This window comes from Neodiprion fabricii, chromosome 6 (assembly GCF_021155785.1).
Source record: "Neodiprion fabricii isolate iyNeoFabr1 chromosome 6, iyNeoFabr1.1, whole genome shotgun sequence".
In the NCBI taxonomy this organism is placed as follows: domain Eukaryota; kingdom Metazoa; phylum Arthropoda; class Insecta; order Hymenoptera; family Diprionidae; genus Neodiprion; species Neodiprion fabricii.
The window spans coordinates 17362570-17380762 of NC_060244.1; the positions used below are offsets into that span (position 1 = coordinate 17362570).

Genomic DNA, 18193 nt, shown 5'->3' on the forward strand with positions numbered 1-18193 from the left:
TTGAAAATAATGTGTAAAGTTCAATACAATTTTTTTATCGACATATTTTACCAAAAATATTATGAGAAGATTATAAAGTTATAGAAATTTTATTAGCGCACTGACAGCTACTGAATTTGGGCTTGCACGAAAAACGAATTGAAATAATTTATTGTAAACGTGAACCAGGAACCACGGAGCGCTTATCCTGGAAGTCGAGTTTCACCGCGTAGCGGACCCGAAGCGCGGGATCCGGGAGGTTGAGAACCCGGTACTCGAAATTTGCGGAGCGCGACTCTCAACCGTCCGCTCTGCTGCGCGGCTGTTTCTAGACTGAGGAATTCGGCTAGCTGATTTTCGATAACTATAGTTCGATGACGTCGAGAGAAAAAAATTTTGGGTGACGTCACTTTCTGAACATCCGAACATCCAAACTTTGGTTTCGAATTCGAATTCGGTTTCCAATATTTAATTAATACAATTGAATACAGTGGCAGAATAAAATGAATAATATAACAGCACATTACGTACGATTAGTTAAATATTTAAAACAAGGGCAGATTTATTATTTCAAGACGTGTTTTCTTTGTAATCGTAACTTGGTACATATTTTGGAATGGACCGCTGTTCACGAACACTTTGTAGAATGGTCAAATAGATTTGGAAAGAATTACCACAACAGCATATTATTCGTATTTAAAGTAGACTGGTCACTAATTCACACTCACGTTAATATGTTACAAATAGCTGCTTATACGGGGTTGTGAATTTGTTGCTTAAAACACGTGCGACGACTCAGCCGTTTTACCTGTCACCCGCATATGCGGCTCTCACTCGGGCTTTGCGTTTAACGATCCTGTATATTACCTGGATAACTACAAGGGATACGGTTTCGATATTTAAAACAAAAATAAATATACTTTGTTGAATAATGATCTGTTTGATTTTACAAATGATGAAAAATGTAAGCAATATCGTTAATTCTGGAGTAACAGAAAACATTGAAGAATAATAAATAACCTGGTTGAAAAATGTATAATATTACAACGATAACATGGATTGAAATAAAACAAACTCTATAGAGCATCATCATAGTGGTATGCAGCGATGTATTTACAAATGCGTGGCGGAAATTACATATAAAAAAGGCATTGCTTAATCGAGATAAATTTGATTGTACGTAAAATTATTAAAATACAAACTAATCTTTCATATGATCTAATCATTAAATTAATTACATATGAAATTACGATATAACGCTCTATTAGAAGACTAACTTAGAATATCTAGGCAGCAGAGAACTGCCACGTCTTTGGTCTATTTCTCGCACAGATTTGGACACTGAAGAAATAAAGGTACATCAGTTTTTTGTTTCGGCAGTATGTCAAGCATTTTGTTTTATTGATAATTGTGTTTATTTCTCAACGTCAGTGTTATCACTATTTTCGTTTGATCTTTTTTTGTTCATTCTCGTTGTATTCAAAATTACTATCATATTTGCGGGAATACAGAAAGGGAACCGCGTAGTCGAAATTTTGACTATTTGTCAGTAACGTACCGATTACCTATTATTTTTAAAGAAAAACAATGGTATCGTGCTTTTATGGATTGAACACACGGGGCTAATATGTCAAATTCCTACATAATTTCGAAATCTATACATTGTAGTCATACTTACGTATATATGTATATGCTGCGTATATACTACAATCCTACGAACTTTTGGCAAAAAAGGAAAAAACCTACGAATTACGTTCCGCTCAATTACTCTTTTGTTAAATTCTTGCGGATTATTTTAATCACCGTAGTTTCCGCTAGTGCACCTAAAATTGAGACTATTTGATAATTGTAACAAATTCTTTTGTCACTGCAATCATCGAACACCGAATAAAAATTTTAGGCCAACGCCATGGAAGAACAAGAATTCTGTTAGTTAATTTACCTTTTCAACTCCGTACATTATAATAATCACTAGGGCAATAAAAAATACAAATATATATACACACATCCTCTCAATCGTCTCACGACCACGTGTTCGAAACGGGTCAATTGTTCATCACGAATGAAAATGCGCCGATTATACTACAATTATACTTGCGAGTCTCGTATGTCTTGAAATATATTAATCAAATTATTCACACCAATCAGATAACCATCCTCGTGGTTGCCAACTTGCCATTCCGCATCGTGCCGTATGTTTTGCAAGTGCGAAGGAAGCGGCAAAGTTTTTGCAAAGTCGATCATCCAGATTCCAGCATCGGTTGCGTCGTGAACGAAAAGTAGACTCGATCCTACAACTTCGTGTGTTGCAAAGAACGTGGACGCCTTGAGGGTGGCTCGAATAGCTTTAAGCCGCTGAAGGTACTTTGGGACAGCATGCGGATATCCTTCTGTGAAGCGTTTGAGTGCCTCTGTAACCTGGAATTCAGAGGATCCATTAACGATATTCCTAGTATCATCTACTATTACATTTTTTCCCTATACATTTTTACGCTGTACTATCTAACCACTATCATAAAACGGAAAACTTCGTTCAACTGGGATTGACATCAAAACTAAGTTCATAATATTTATAAATTCTGTAAACGTTAATCCCTTTACGTCAGCACATGAATACAACATTCTGAGAAACCTATACGTTACTTTACAATTTATAATATTATTTCTCTTTAGTTGAAAATGTATTCCATGCTTATACTTGGAAAAAAAATCGGAAACACAGAGGACTATGAGCAGTTCACGATAGTCACAGTACCTTTCAATCAACATAAAAGCTCATTATAATATCTCTCTAAAGAAATATTTTTCGGCCCTTATTACAATGATCCAATAATAATAATAATAACTTTTTTTAATTCATTTTTCGTATTTATCTTTTGAAGTTATGAAATCAGTATCTTCTAATAGGTGTCAAAACTATTGTTATATTTTTATAAGATTTTTCTGATTTATTTCAGATTTTACAAAGTGGGTTTTATTTTCAAGTTTTTAAATCATGCTTTGATATGCTGTATAGAAAAATTATGAAAAAAATTGCGATTGCGTTGTCCGTCGTATACTTTTCATACAAATAATTATAAACCCAATCTGAGACATCGACATAGAATCTCGATCGTGATGTCATAGAATGCCCCATATACATATACATACTTGTTCCAGAGTCCGCGTAGTCTTAAAATCCTTAGACGAACCTCCCTGGGCTCTCTTGATGCCCTCAACTCTGAAGCCTAACGTAGCTGTACTCGAGATTGTCTCTCGCCAAACCATGTACCTAGGTTTCGTGACACCCTGAACACGACGTTCTTCGGCTGTTGGCGCGCTAGGATCGACTTGAACCATTTTCTCATACATATCTTTCCGCAGCTGTAAGCAGCAAAGAGTTACCGATTAAGATATCATTCAATTTTTCAGGAATGCTAAAAACTTTCAAAAAATTATCAATATTCACATGTTTTTTTATCAGCAATCGTAAATAAATTAACGGCTGTGTAGCGTGCAAATTTTAATTATGATTTACCATCCTTGGATACTTTCACTTTGTACCGTAAGTGAAGTATCAGGGCTGGTACGCTTTTTGGAATCTGAAATTCCCGGGCTTTTTCAGGTATTTCAGCCTAAAAACAGAATTTTTCTATAATATTAGGACTTTTCCTCAGACTTTTCCGTGCTGTAAAAAATTCCCCGAGTTTTCCCAGTTTTCCAGATTTTCCTCGTGCGTACGAACCCTGAGTATATACAGTGTTCTGGGTACAAAATGAAGATTAGCTTCGCAACTGTAAGCAGAAAATTTGTGTGATTTGACGCGGCCTCGTGACTCGCTTCGCTCAAACTTCACACTCTACGCATTCGCCAGCTTTCATCCCTTGTCACACAATGCACTATTCCATTACTGGTTTGCAGACTTGGAAGAAACTAATACCTTCGGTCTTTCCTTGGCCTTGGCAAGTTCAGATTCGAGGTAAGTCCGCACCCCAACTTTACAGTCCATGACGCAGGGCTGTTCAAAGTCTCCGAGTAAATCCTGGAGCTGCAGATAGGAGGATACGACAGATTTACGGGATTCTCCGCCTCCCTCTCGGTCCTTAGTCTCAGATGCAATGTCGTCATCTAGTTCCGCGCCGTTTTCACACTCTCGAACATCCAAGACCCCCTTGAATTCAGGTACATAAGGCCTCAAAACATCCCGCATTAATAAACGGAAGCAGGCCTCCTCCTGCGGGCAGAGTTTCTTTAAAATCGTCCCAGGAGTTGGTCCTGCACGGAAATTTCCCTGATGTCCCGCAAGCTGCACCTGAATCCAATAGAAGAAACGAGTTGTTTATAATCGGTGATCTTTAACCACGGATAATTTTTTTTCGCTTTTTAAAAATTTCCAGTCTTGTCTTCAGAAGTTACGATAGTCTTTATTTTCGAAAATTTTCCGAAAATGACAAAAGCAAAAAACTAGAATATAACAATAGACGTTACTACTTGTTGCTGTTTAGTTGTTATTATTTAATTACTGTAACTGTTTCCATCCAAATTAATATGTTCTAATTACTATTACTTGATTATTAGCGTTTCCCTTCAGTTATTGTCAATGCTTTGTCTCGAATGTCGGATTTCATTTGTTGTCATATTAAAATAAAAATTAAAATTAAATTATGAAAATGTTGCGTAAGGCATTTATACTTGAGTTTTCGCTATTGCCGTTTTCCTTTTGTGGAAATATTTCGATATATAGCAGCGTGAACTGATTGATCGTCACGACCTGATTTTCACAAAACAAACAGTCAATAAATTCCGATCGCGGAATCGCAGGAAATTTGTTGCGCGCAGAAGGTCTTGTCCAGAATTTGCCTTTCCGAATGAAATGTCCTTTGGTGAGAATTTTAAAATTGTTTTATTGAGAGAGGACGATCATTCAAAAATGCGATAAGCTTCGGACGACCTGGTTTTTCATTGAGAATGTAAATTTGTAAAAGGTTGCGCAGGAATAATAAAATAATATTTAACTGCGAAGAATATGAACCTCTCGCTCTCTCTCTCTCTCTCGTCGCCTAGAAATCTCGAAAGGTACGGGGAGACATGGGTCCCCTAAACCGATAAGCCATACGGCCCAGGGCGTCCTTTGGAATAACCCCGGGTGTGCGTTAGATTCGTCGCGGAAGTTGCTGCCGAGATTTGTTGGATCATTCACTCGTGCACAGGTAAACTATGTGTTGACCTGGGGCCGATTTTGACGTCACGAGCATGGGGACGAGACAGAGGGAGGGAGAGAAACGGAGAATTAAAATTACTACAATCAGAGGAGAGTTTCTTCTCTCTGAGATTCGAAGTAAAATTTGGAATCGTGATGACGCGTAAAATGAAGATATTTATTCGATTCTGCGGAAACTTGATCCAAAAATATCACATTGTGGGTTATTTACCGTAGCGCTGAATAATACAAGTAACAAATGACAAATAAATAAGTATAGATTTAATTTATACTGAAATGAAGATTCTCGGGATGTCGAGCATTATCAGTTGCGTGCGCACCCCTCCCCGCTCCGCGATTGGCGATGGGAGGGGGGGTTTTCTGACTGTATAAACGATCGCGCTGGAGTGAGAGCGTATGTTTACAGAAAACTTCGGTACTCGATATATCGTGACAATAAACGAATTTAGATACGAACCTTTCCTTGTTATCACAAATACATATAACCTCTTTCCTTAACCCAACCCGAACACTACTCGTATATAATTAGTAAACTTTTCCAAAATCTAAGATTAAACTCAATTCACAACCAAGGTGAACGTAGTTCGATAATAGATATTGAGAAACGATATTGATTATTTTATACAGCTTCACTTACCCATGGGTACCGCTGTTTCTTGTAGGTTTGAAAAAACGGCGTCCATTGTACAATGTTTCTCAGTTTTCTCCAGCCTGATGTCTATAACAAAAAAAACAAAAAGTTGCATTGTAATTAAGGGGTTCACAATTTAAATTATCGTGTCTTTGTCAACAGTAACTTCTAAACGAAAGATGTCAGTATATTCATCACTTTTTAGATTTTATACTTTGGATAGACATTTTACTAACGCTTCTCTATTCAAAGTTTACAATTGGATCGAGAGTAACGCATCTTTTTCCATTATTATTTTTTCTTTAATCTTCACACAGAGGCAGAGGGGTCAAAAATACGACTTGCCACCATAAAACTTGGAAATTAATCCGAGACGCTATGATGAAATAATTCTCTGTACATTTTTCCGGTGGATCTGGACACTAAAACGACTATCTATTTAACAGCGATTAAATTGCTTGATCACGTACTTGGACTGAAAGTGAGTGGGAAGCTTGTAAGGCGGATCTGGATAGAAACATATAGGGGGTGTTCCATGTCAACTCGATCGGGTCCTGAGCTCCCTTTTTTGTGGCTATAGTAGGAATTCGAAAACAATTCCCTACGAGCAATGTCTCTCGGAAGACGTGAAAAAACACCATAATTGTGAAATCTGAAAAAATACAAAAAATGTCGCATAGTCGATCATTTTGGCACAAGACTCGTACTATCGAACGATCTGCTTCTAGGTGTCTAGATACAATATTTTTTATTCGACCAAAACGCGTAAAAAGATACCTCGAAAGAGATCGTTTACCATTAGGGAACTTTTTCACAACTTTTTACAGTCATTGCTCGTAGAGGATTTGTCAGAAACAAAAGGTTAAAAAAAATATTAATTTAGATGTTTTAAGGTTCTACTGCAGCCACAAAAAGTATGAGGGTTAAGAGATGGTCGAGTTGACAATGCAAAAGATTTAAACATCAAACCAATGAAAGAGCCCGCAGCTGACAATTATTGCTCGTAAGCACGCAGTATAAACTCTCATATTCTGATAATTTTACTCCAATTAATGGGTGTTCGTACTGATTTTGAAATTATGGTTTTCCAACTTTCAGTTTCTTTGCTTTCAGAAAAAAATGTAAGTATTGTATTGAATTTTCACTGGATCTGTACGTTTTAAAGCTAGAGAATCATATATGAACGTATGATCATATGTATGTATGTAAAGACGTAATCAAAACTTTTTCCCCACAATATTTCGAGACGTGTTATCGAATTTTGATGATTTTGGTCTGGATCGACGCGACCTTTTCAGACTTACAACTGTTTAAATTTTACTTTAATCGATACTTTTCGAAATATTTAAATAATCAAATTATAAAGCATAAAATAAAAATGATATTTTGAGAATGAATGAACGGATTCGAATAAAAATTCGTTCCATTAGGTTTTTTTGGTCGCTGGTCACAAATCTAAAGTCAGATTTGCAAATTATTTTATTTTATTATTACTGTTTTTTCAGTTCGAAATGAGTCTGAAAACGGGAAGTTCAAATGCAGACTCATGGTCATCCCAAACCCGCTTGTTCTCGATTTAACGACGCAATTTTCTTTGAATCAATTCTCAGCATTTCATTACGATAGTGCAATACTGCTTTGATCGAACGATAATACATAAATTTTAAAAATTCATTACAATATGAATAAAGTTTATGTTGATCCAACGCAATCGTTTTATATTACTTAATTTATTAGTTTCATACATACATAAATTGATATAAATTGAAAATTCAATTACCGATAATGATACATTTTGTCTTAAATTGGAATAAATCCCCATATTTAAATAAACAAGGAATAAATTACAATTCGGCTATTGTCTAAAAGTAAAATCACCTCTGAAAACTTCAACATTTGCACATATTATTTCCAGCAATGTGTGCCGTGTATATTTTGGGAAACACAAAGCTCATAAACATTTCAACTTGGTTTATGCAGGGTAACATTGTAAGTTACGGTGCCGATTGAAGTAAGATTGCAGAAATATTATTTTATTTTTAGCAGAAAACTGTCAGGAGATGGAAACTTTTTCAAGAGTAGTTTTTCTGAGTCAGGTTTTATTTTACATCGGAAGATGAAAAATATATATAACACATACACAAATGGCTTATCTCAAAATCGCATCTAAAACACTCTGTCGCAATGACAAAATAATGTGTTGCGTTACGAGTGCGGAAAGTGGGCAATTTCCGATGACTGTGAAGTTTGCAGCGTGAGCCGCATAAGCGAGAGCGGCAATCACACCGTAGACTTATAGAGATAGACTGCGCGCTCCGTGCACCGATTTGAAGCCGTGACAAGACAGAGAGGACATAAGCTGCAGGCATTTTCTCTCACTCTAATCGGTGACTTGGCGAGAAAAACGTACAGACTTATGCCTCCCCGCCACGCGACTACTCCGCGCTCTTTTGATAGTGCGACAGAGAGCGAACTCCGGCAGGGCCACTTAGCTCTGTCCTTCCGTCCCGGCTTCACCGGGCCTGTATTAAGACCGCGCAGTTTATACAGTCTCTATAAGGCTATGATTCGCACGAGTACTAGTGTGAGCGCTGTAATTACTCGAATCAATTATCATCCATGCGCACGTGTAACACGCCAGTTTTTCCAAGAATTTTAAAGGAAAAATTTGATTTGCGAAGCGACAAACGTGCTGCTTCAGCACGTAAAATTGGGATTAGGGGACTTACGCTCAATTACACAGCGCATAAAGTTGAATTCTTCGAGTGTGTACATGCAACGAAATCTGCTTGGAAAGATCAATTTTGAAAGCTTGTGGAGCGTGCATTGAATGCCCTGTTTTCGAACGGTGCAGTAAAATATCGCTGGCGCATGCGCAGAATTCAAACGCTACAATTTACACACTAGGGCTTTCTTTGACCCATGCGCACTTTCGATTAATTCAATTTTCCACACTGTGTTGTTGAGTGTAAGTCACCTAACCCAAATTTTACGCGCTGTCAGCAACACGTTCGTTGCATTGCAAATCCAAGTTTTCCTTCACGAGTCTTGGAAAAAAATGGACCAGTTTTACACACTGTGCACTTACCTCCTTCGCAGCTCAGACTTTTCTTCACAGGCGTTGGAAAGAAAGCGTATGATTACAGCGCTGGCCTTGACCCATGCTGCAAGCTTCTCACTAATTGGGGATCACCCACTTTCCACACTCGTAACACAATACGCTATTCTTTAAACGTGTAGTAAATAATCCATTGGCGAAAACACACTTCGTTCACGGAGCTACGTTGTATGATAATAGATTGATACCACGGATATCTGTGTGCGTGTATTTAAAAAAAATTTACATAATTCTCACGAAAAATTTTAAATTCACTAATTTTTTTATTTCATTTTTCATCACACTCGCATGAAAAGTGGGGCTTTGCGTAGCAGTTTAGCGGGACGAAAGCAGCCTTTTATCTCAGTTTTGTAAAGATAGGTTTACACGCATGTGCAGTCCAAAATTGCTTCACTTTCGTCCCTTGGGTGATCACTTTTCTTCCTAGCTAAATGAAATTGATAAATCACGTCCCGTAAAACTACCACGCAAAGCCCCACAACTTTTCATTCGCTTGGCTATGAAAACTATCGTGTGTGACTCGGGCCCAAGCAGTACCAGCGCAATCCGATACTGCGCAGGCAAATAATTCAGGGAAGCTAGACCACAGCCATGGAGACTAGAAATACAGGAGTCCGATCTCTATTGGGGAGCATATAAAAAAATTGTCCTCGAAAATTTGTCGTTTAGTAGTTTTAGATATTATCGAAAACATCGCTGTCGTCGTAAAGTTCCGAAGTGAAGTTGGTAAGAATTGACTATATATATGAATACAAACATCGATGGTGACCGAAATGAAATTGCCCCTGACCGAAAGGGAATATCATTGGGTCTAGTCTCCCCACCACTCGTCGTATCTTTGCGATATCAGCGCCGTTCATCGTCAGCCAGCGCAAGCTTTGTTTTACCGATTTTTTATGCTGGATCAAATTTACGAAGATCGGACTTCTGTACTCTAGTCTCCGTGACCACGGCCGTAAAGCCAGACCAGCGACACAGTATGAATATAGAGAAGCGAAGTGTCGGATTGCGCTGGCACTCCTCGCATAGCAGCGCCGCCAGGCGGCTGCTACATATTAGCCCACCTTAAACTACAGGATTGTGTAGAAGTTCGGTCTCCTGGTCTCTAGCTGCTGGCTAAGGCCAAAGGTTGGTAATCGCAACTTGTGCAATTGCCGCCCTCGCTTCGCTCAGGTTCAAACTTCACATTCGTCGCAATCGCCAACTTTCAACCCTTGTCACACAATGTACTATTTCACCCGTATTTGTAGCAAATTACTGATTTGAAAATCTTGACGGAAACTTTATCTTCGTATACGCGTTGAAAAAAATTTCACTTGTTATAGTCGATAAAAAATTCTAGTAAAATGGGTATAATCATAGTTGTAAATACTACATTTTCTGGTTATTGTAACATTTAAATCTGTTCATTTTCTTAGTTCTCACAGTCGAATGAAACTTTCAAGAGGATGCTACGTCACTCTACACCCATCGGGTTAAATACCATGTTCATGCACATATTATCCGATTTCATGCATAACTGACGTGAAGATGCTGCGGTTAGTGCAATTCTACATGCAATGTTAAATGCCAATTTCCAAAAAAAAAAATTTGTTTTGCGTAACAATACTGCCAAGAAATGAATACCTATAGGTAATTGTATTTTTACTTAGTACAGAAGGAATACATTTCCTGGCGTTATTCTCGCATTAACGTAGAAAATTTTTTGAATGTTGCTTTCGCGTGAAGATTTACGTTTACATGGCACGATGGAAGTAAGCTGACAACGGCATTTCCACGTCAGTGAAGCGTGCTTCGATAAAAGTCAAAATACCAGACTCGGTGGATTAAGACTGACTTATAGCATGGACTCGAGGGATGTTTCACTCACGGAAACATGGTGTCAATAAATTCGAAATGATTTTGTCATTTCTGAAATCGGACTGAAATCAGTAATATTAAAATTAAATTCTGAATTAGTTATCGTTGGTAGTCATGAGATATAATTTAGGATTACAGAAATCATATAAAATCTTAGAAAACGTGAGAAATCACCTGATCAAAGTAAAATTATTCGTCAAGCATTATCTCGTAATCACTTTATAAAATGTACGTAATCATGGTGTCATGTTGTATTTCTCAGTGAAACACTCCTTGCATGCTTTGAACATCAATTCTTTGTTACAGCAACATCAAGTTATCGCAACAGTAGCAAAAAATATAGTGTTCGTGACGACAATCAGAAAGAATATTAAACACATACTAGACAATCTGGTTGAAGTTACGAAATTAATTTTCATATTTGTGTCCCGTATTGTATTCTTCGATTCTGGTGAAAATTGAAAATCATTACACGGTCTGTAACCCCAACTATAAATTTTTCTCCGCGCGTTACTCTTCAATGTCGATAATAAATTTTGATATTCAGTTTATAAATTTTTAGTGACAACGAATAATAAATGCGTGTCTCGGTGAGTCAATCAATCGAATTGTCCCACCATGACTAAGTTCCGGCCGGAATGTATAATTTACCTCGGAAATGGCAGATTTCGAGTGAATGTCTAGTTGGTATTTGCTCTCCGAGTAGTCGGACTCCCATTCCGAACTGAGGTCATCGCCGCTAGCTTCTCCCCACTCAAGTAACGCAGAATTCGGATGAGGAACGGTGAGCAACTGTAAGTACTCCTTGTACCCGGATGAGGGTGACTCCGTATCGACGTCACCTTGGCTCTTGGACAGAATTCTTTTGCAGCGATTCGCGACATTGCGGCACGGAGGCGTCGGGCTCCTCGAGGAAGAGGAGGACTGCCGATCGGCGGATGCCGCCGACAACTTTCGGGGATTCCGCTTCGATCGCGACCTGCTAAGCCTTTTCTGTTTCGAAAACTGCACCGGCTTCTCCGAACCATCGTAACTCCCTTCGAACGGATCCTGAACCTGCTGAACGGCGCAGCCTGCATGGCCGCAGATGTCGCTCAGTGCCGCGGTATAGACGATCCTCGGTACTAATCTCTTCAAGTCCTCCTGCATATTTTCCGAACGCTAATCGACAACTGGACTCGACTTTGATCGAAGCCTCGAGCTATAGTCACCCGGAACGTGTCTGATAATACCTGAAAATATCGACCACGTCACGTTTACACTGCGTTTGACTGGGAACACTTGTCTCGATTGAATCCCGGCACAATTGCGGCAACGCCGGTGTCGTTCCGTTTGCACAATGTCTTACTAGTGTGAAAAAATAATCGTTCAATTTCAGAGATATCGTACACCGCGCTCGAACATCATTGGACCGAGTCTCGGTCAGCGGTAATAAAAACCGATAGAGTCGAACCGTTCCCAGATCTTTCTACACGTCGTCTGAATATCGCATCAACGAAGATTGCTCAATAACCTTGTTTCTCCGAAGGCTGCACCAACTCTACAATTTATATCACCGACTACTGCCGACGCTTAAGGATTTTCTATCAATAGGTATACGTGTGTTACACGCGCTTCTGTACACGTATGTACAACGTACGAAGGCGAAACTGGATGTTAGGTTTCGAAGGAATGAGGAGCAAAAAATCAAGAAAACTAAAGTAAAGTAAACGCGATAAATCGAGAATATGACGACCCCCTCGCCTACACGGTGAGAAAAATCTGAGAAAAATTACCCTGCTGTTACTATAATCGTGATGTAAAATACACCTAATGCAGTTTTTACCGTGCTGCGTCAGAAAAATGTGTCGTCACATTTCAAATTTTGTGCTGCCGAAATACATAGTTTCTAAGCAAGGTAGTAATTTTTTTCATAAAAACCCATAATTGTTGTAACATGCATCAATAAAAACTGCATTAGGTGTCTTTTACATCACGATTATAGTAACAGCAGGGTAATTTTTCTCAGATTTTTCTCTCCGTGTAGAGAAAAAGCTGATAATTGTAGCCCGAAGGCCTAATTAAAACGTGTAATATATTATTTACGTATAATCGAACGCTTCGTTAAATGATGATTGAAAATATTCGTGCGCGACCGGACATTGAGAAATGATAATTGGAATGGAAATTAATTTTGAGAAATAAATACAATTATTCTTTAATTATAGGAGAGAGAAAAATGTTATACTCGGGAAGAAAGTGTTCTTTGGTCGATATTTATGCATCGTTCATTACATTATCTATCGTGAAAAAAGAAAATTCAATTGCGCAGATTTTTTCTCAGTTTTAAACGAAACACATCGTGTCGACAGATTGCCGTGCTGTTGGTATAAGTCACTTTTAAATAGCAAAACGCGCGTGGCAGCTTCCCAGGATTACCGCCTAGGAATCACTGCGTCCTTATTTCACTCGCAAAAAAAAAAAATAACTTGCTCGATTACAGAGAGTGGATTTTTTTTACAAATTTATTTAAACACAAAAACCTTTCATAGCGTGATAAATTATCCAAACGCCAATTATTACATGACCATCAGAAACAAGCAATCAATTACAGTAGACGAACTAAACAATGTTGGCTGTGGCGTATTGGAAATAAATAATACGTCTAAAATGAATAGATACTTCAAATATCGTATATGCGTATGATATATGACACACTGTGAACGGCACGTATCAAAACTGGTTTCTATGAAAACCTCGTATTATACAAAGAGTAAACAAAATTTTTTCAATAAGGACAGATCCCGCAATCAGCTACACAGAACGTAAGTATATATGTAATCATAGTACGTATCGCAGCAATTATTATCACATGTATACATAGATCCGTTTCCCTCGATCTCGAATATCTCTCAGTTTCAACCGCATAACAATCCGTTCGCTATAATTTGTACACAATTTATCCACTGCACCCTGACATTCGCGCGCGTTTCTCGAAACTGTAACGTCGAAAAAGTTTGATACGAGAGAAAATGAAAAATTGGAAAATATAAAGGCGACGGGGCCGGAAAAAACTAAAGAATTTAATGAATAAATAAATGTAAGGAAGGAATTGACGCCGTCATTCCGTACTGCGTGCGGTATTGGCCGGGTACTGCAGACATCAAGATGTCCCGGTTCACGATGTTTGTCTTCTACTTAACCCAATTGCACCGCCTCTACACACGCGACACGTTGCATACGTATATATAGAGAAGCGAAAACGTGGGAGTATAACGCAGCGTGTGTGTGCGAATATCACAATTTCAATACCTACGTGCATGCACACACGTACGCATATACATTACGGAACGCTGAGCGCGCAGTAAAGTTTAACAATTTTAACGCCCGTCCTTCTATCGCTGCGTGTATAACAATACGATACGTTATAAATGTTTAATATACAACTGTGTAAATTCTAAGCGTCAATTCGAAGTATATATACATATGTACACATATATATATAAATTTAAAATTATTTGTCCGTTACACCGTAATATCGCGCTTTCAATAAAGGTATGCGTGTATACATATGCGTGCGCAAAACCAGACGTAATGTATATAAGCGGATTTAAAACTGCAGCAAGGTCCCGGCAATTTAAACAATATACATATAATACGATGTTAAGTGAAATATACTACACGATATTTACGGCGTACGTCATATACGCGTCAATCGAATTCTTTTCATTCAAATATACTACGTCGATACACGCGTGAATTCCGACAGGTGTTTATTAATTTCGAACCACATGTATGTACGTAACGAATACCGCGGAAAAATGAGGCACGTGAGAGATTTAATATAGAAAAATTCTTTTCCTCTTCACGTTCTTGACACATAAGTGCTCGGTTTTGGAACGTGATGAGATGAACTTTTTTCCGGTAGTTTGAAAAGAAATAGTTTCGTCAATTATACGTAAGCAGGATTAGACAAAGCAGCGCGATACTAGTTTCGTTGTACCTCGTATCCATCGCATAGAGAACTTGATATGCGATGCACTCGATATTCAGAACGACCGATTTATTTCCCAGTTAACGACAAACTGCCAGAACTCCTCTTCCGTCCATCGATTGCCCCCCTCCACCCCCTTTCCTTCTCCACCACTCGCCGACCTTACGAGCTGCACGTATACATATATTAGTTGTCAGAATTTGTCGTCTCTTATCTGTAATTATGGGTGTAGTTATATTATAGCTGACGATCGTGATGACGAAAGCAACTTTTACAGATATTTCGCTGGATTATTAAAATAATTATACGATCAACTTCAATCCAAATTTCTAGTTTACTTTTCAATTTCACTAAAGCAAGATACTAATGTTTAATTTTTTTTTTTTTTTTTCATCAATAAACTTTCAAAGTATTTGCGTATCAATAGTTTTTTAATTGAAACTGAAAAATGATGTTATTGCTTTACTATAATAATACTCGGAATACTTAATTACGGAACTAAAAATGACTCGATATATTCGTTGAAGTTCTAGTCAATCTACAGTGATCTAAATCAGCAGGTAGGTTATTTTTTTTTTTGTAAATTCTCTAGAAATAATGGATCATCTTCGATTTCATACATAATTTCATAAATAAAGTATTCAAGTAATTGTTAATAATATTATAAAGTAATTTCAGTACTTTTCCGAAGCAATATAATATACCGTAACAGATCTTGCACTAAATAAAAAAAATGGAGCCGTTTTGTACGCTGGGACAAGAAAGTATATTTCAACAAATTCTCTCAATTTATTATGAAACAACTTAGCAACCGTTCACCTGAAGATAGAAAATATTTTCATATCTGTAGTATGATATTTGTACTTCGAATCGGACATTTGTACCTGCTTGTTTAGAACAAGATAAACAAACTTCCTTCATTAGAAACTTAAAATTATGACTGATAAAAATATCCTTTTGTTTTATAAAATCTTTCAGATGCAATTTTTAGCAATTTTTATTAAAACTAGGTCGTAGATGTCTGAAAGTTGAATTTACGAAAGTTGTTGATGCGCGCTTAGAATGCAATAACAAAAATAACTAACTAAGTCGAAACGCGCGATACACAACTATAACTATAACTGGGCGCGATGCTTTAGCAGTTTCATCATAAATTATTACACAGCTCCTAAATCGGGAGCCGCGAGTACAGCGTGAATATAAATAGCTATACAGTATATCACGACGTTTATTACCAAAAGACTGGAATCCGCGTGTGTACGGTTCAAATTGTATCTCTACACTACTATAAACAAACAATGCTAGTATAGGAGAAGAAAAGAGAATAACATGCGAGTTGGGAAAAGGGGGATAATAACAAGAGTGAAAGGAATTCCAACGCCGTCGATCGTTGCAACGAGAGCTGATCGATCGATCGATCAATCGATCGCTGCTTGGCATGGAACGGAGATAGATTAAAATTATCATCGCCGCCCCCCCCCCCCCCCCCCCCCTCCTTCGCCTCATCTTCCCCGTAGTCTTATTCGGAGCTACGGTACTAATTAACTACGTGACGTAGTGGCATTACACATAATACAACGGTGCAATTACGGCGAATTCTAGATACTTGGATCTCATGGAAGTCAAGCGAATGAGTCATTCGCGATCCTACGTCAGTTCGATCCATTGAAAACTGAATAGGGTTTGTTTAATATGTGTACGTATTGACGGTGAATGAATCAAAAATTTAGTAAGTATTATACAGGTGTGCTACATCTATTGTCATTGACGGTATTATAAGACAGAAAAGGATGAGAAAAGGTTTTTCTACTCGCAATTATTGCCGAGTTTTTCCTCTTGCTGGCAATTTTCGTTGTACCAGGCTATTGTGATATCGATATACCTTAAACGAGTGATAATATTTTCAGTAACACCTATTGATGACGATATTGATACAATCAAATTTCTTCCCGAATGATCCTTTGAGAATATTATCTGTACGATACGTATAAAATGCATTAGTTCATTTATTTAATTTGCCCTTTACCGTCAAACGTCAGTCAATTATTGATCTAACAATTTGAAAACTTTCGTGCGACGCGATTGACTGGAAAACGACTTCGGAGTTTTCACTGCAACGCGATTCTTACAACGTCAACCTTTTTTTAATTGGATTGATCAACGTCACGTGTATTTTTAAATTTTGAATTAAAAAAAAAACAAAAAAACAGTCATTTGAAGATTACAAAATTGGAATTTCATTCAAGTTTTTCCGAATGTATTTCTTCTCCTTTCTTTTTTGTCCATTAAACAGTTACTAGACACGATAATTATTAATAACTTCACTATTTTCGGCACAGGTATAATGCAACAATACAGCAATTTCAACGCGGTCGAAAACTTTCGATAGATTACTCGCAGCAGGTTCGTGATATTATTAAACATGAATGATAAAGACAGCGAACGTACAATGAAAAATAAAGGTACGATTAGAAATAAAAGCGAATTATTTAATATGCTAGTATTTTATACGCATGAGTGATCGCGGCAAAAGTTTAGTCGAGGCCAAAAGACAATTGTATTTATGTAGGTGCAGGTGTATGAAATATTTGAGGGTATATTAATATATTAATATTATACATCGATGACAAACGGGTAAAAATATTTGTCAAGTATGCATGCTGACCGCCTGTTACAACGCTGATTAATGATTTCAACGCCAGTCAAATATCATGACGAAAGACAGTAAAAAGAACATGTATGCAGTAGTGATGCAATTAGCTAGTTCTCATACGGTCAAATACAAGAAGTCAGTAACGCAGATTTGGAAACGAAAAGAAAGAAATAACCGGATTTGCCCAAAGCAAATTGAAACTTGACATACAAATTATGCGTTTGGCTGTTTATTATCGAAGCGCAGAAAAATCGTCGTGGATATTCACCGAGATCGATGGAATGTCGAGTTCATAATTACTCTAAAGCAGAAAGTGGTTAGCTGAACGTACGGAAAAAAAATTAAAAATATTCCACAATACAACACTGGTGTCATGTACGTTACCAGAAATAGAATTATAAATGCGTTGTGAAGTTGAAACCAAAAACAGTATTTATCGTGCAAATTATATTTACGAACGAAAGAAAGTCGAAATTATAAACCGTGAGTCATGTGAAAACATGATGTTGAAGTTGTAAGCGTTACTTTAACAAAGCATGTTTAGGAAAATGGTTACTTCGCAAATTTATGTTTGTTTGAAATTCACCTAGTATATCATGACAAAGAGAACACGTTTATATTTCGAAAAGCCCAACTTCTTGCAAGTCGTTCTAAAATTGTATTCCACGATGCTTCGTTACGTTAACGTTACCAACTTCAACATGGTGCGGCCAATCAGTTGCGGACCGTATACGTATAACACAGATCCCTGAACCACGGGCTCGAAGTTGAATTTCTAG

At 37.6% G+C, this 18193-nt stretch overlaps 1 protein-coding gene across 2 annotated transcripts in view; it reads right to left on the minus strand.

Annotated features, from left to right (window-relative positions):
- Positions 1–1068: 1068 nt before the first annotated feature.
- Positions 1069–18193, minus strand: part of LOC124184905 — a 55476-nt gene continuing 38351 nt past the window's right edge. The window contains exons 5-8 of one of the 2 annotated variants that reach the window (XM_046575102.1): positions 5817–5897; positions 3899–4270; positions 3130–3342; positions 1069–2397 (exon numbers count right to left, since the gene is read on the minus strand). In XM_046575102.1, the coding sequence (XP_046431058.1) occupies positions 2068–2397; positions 3130–3342; positions 3899–4270; positions 5817–5897 (996 nt within the window). In that variant the 3' untranslated portion in view covers positions 1069–2067. Of the gene's footprint in view, positions 2398–3129; positions 3343–3496; positions 3753–3898; positions 4271–5816; positions 5898–18193 lie in introns of those variants that run through there. The other variant, XR_006871275.1, reaches the window with a different exon arrangement.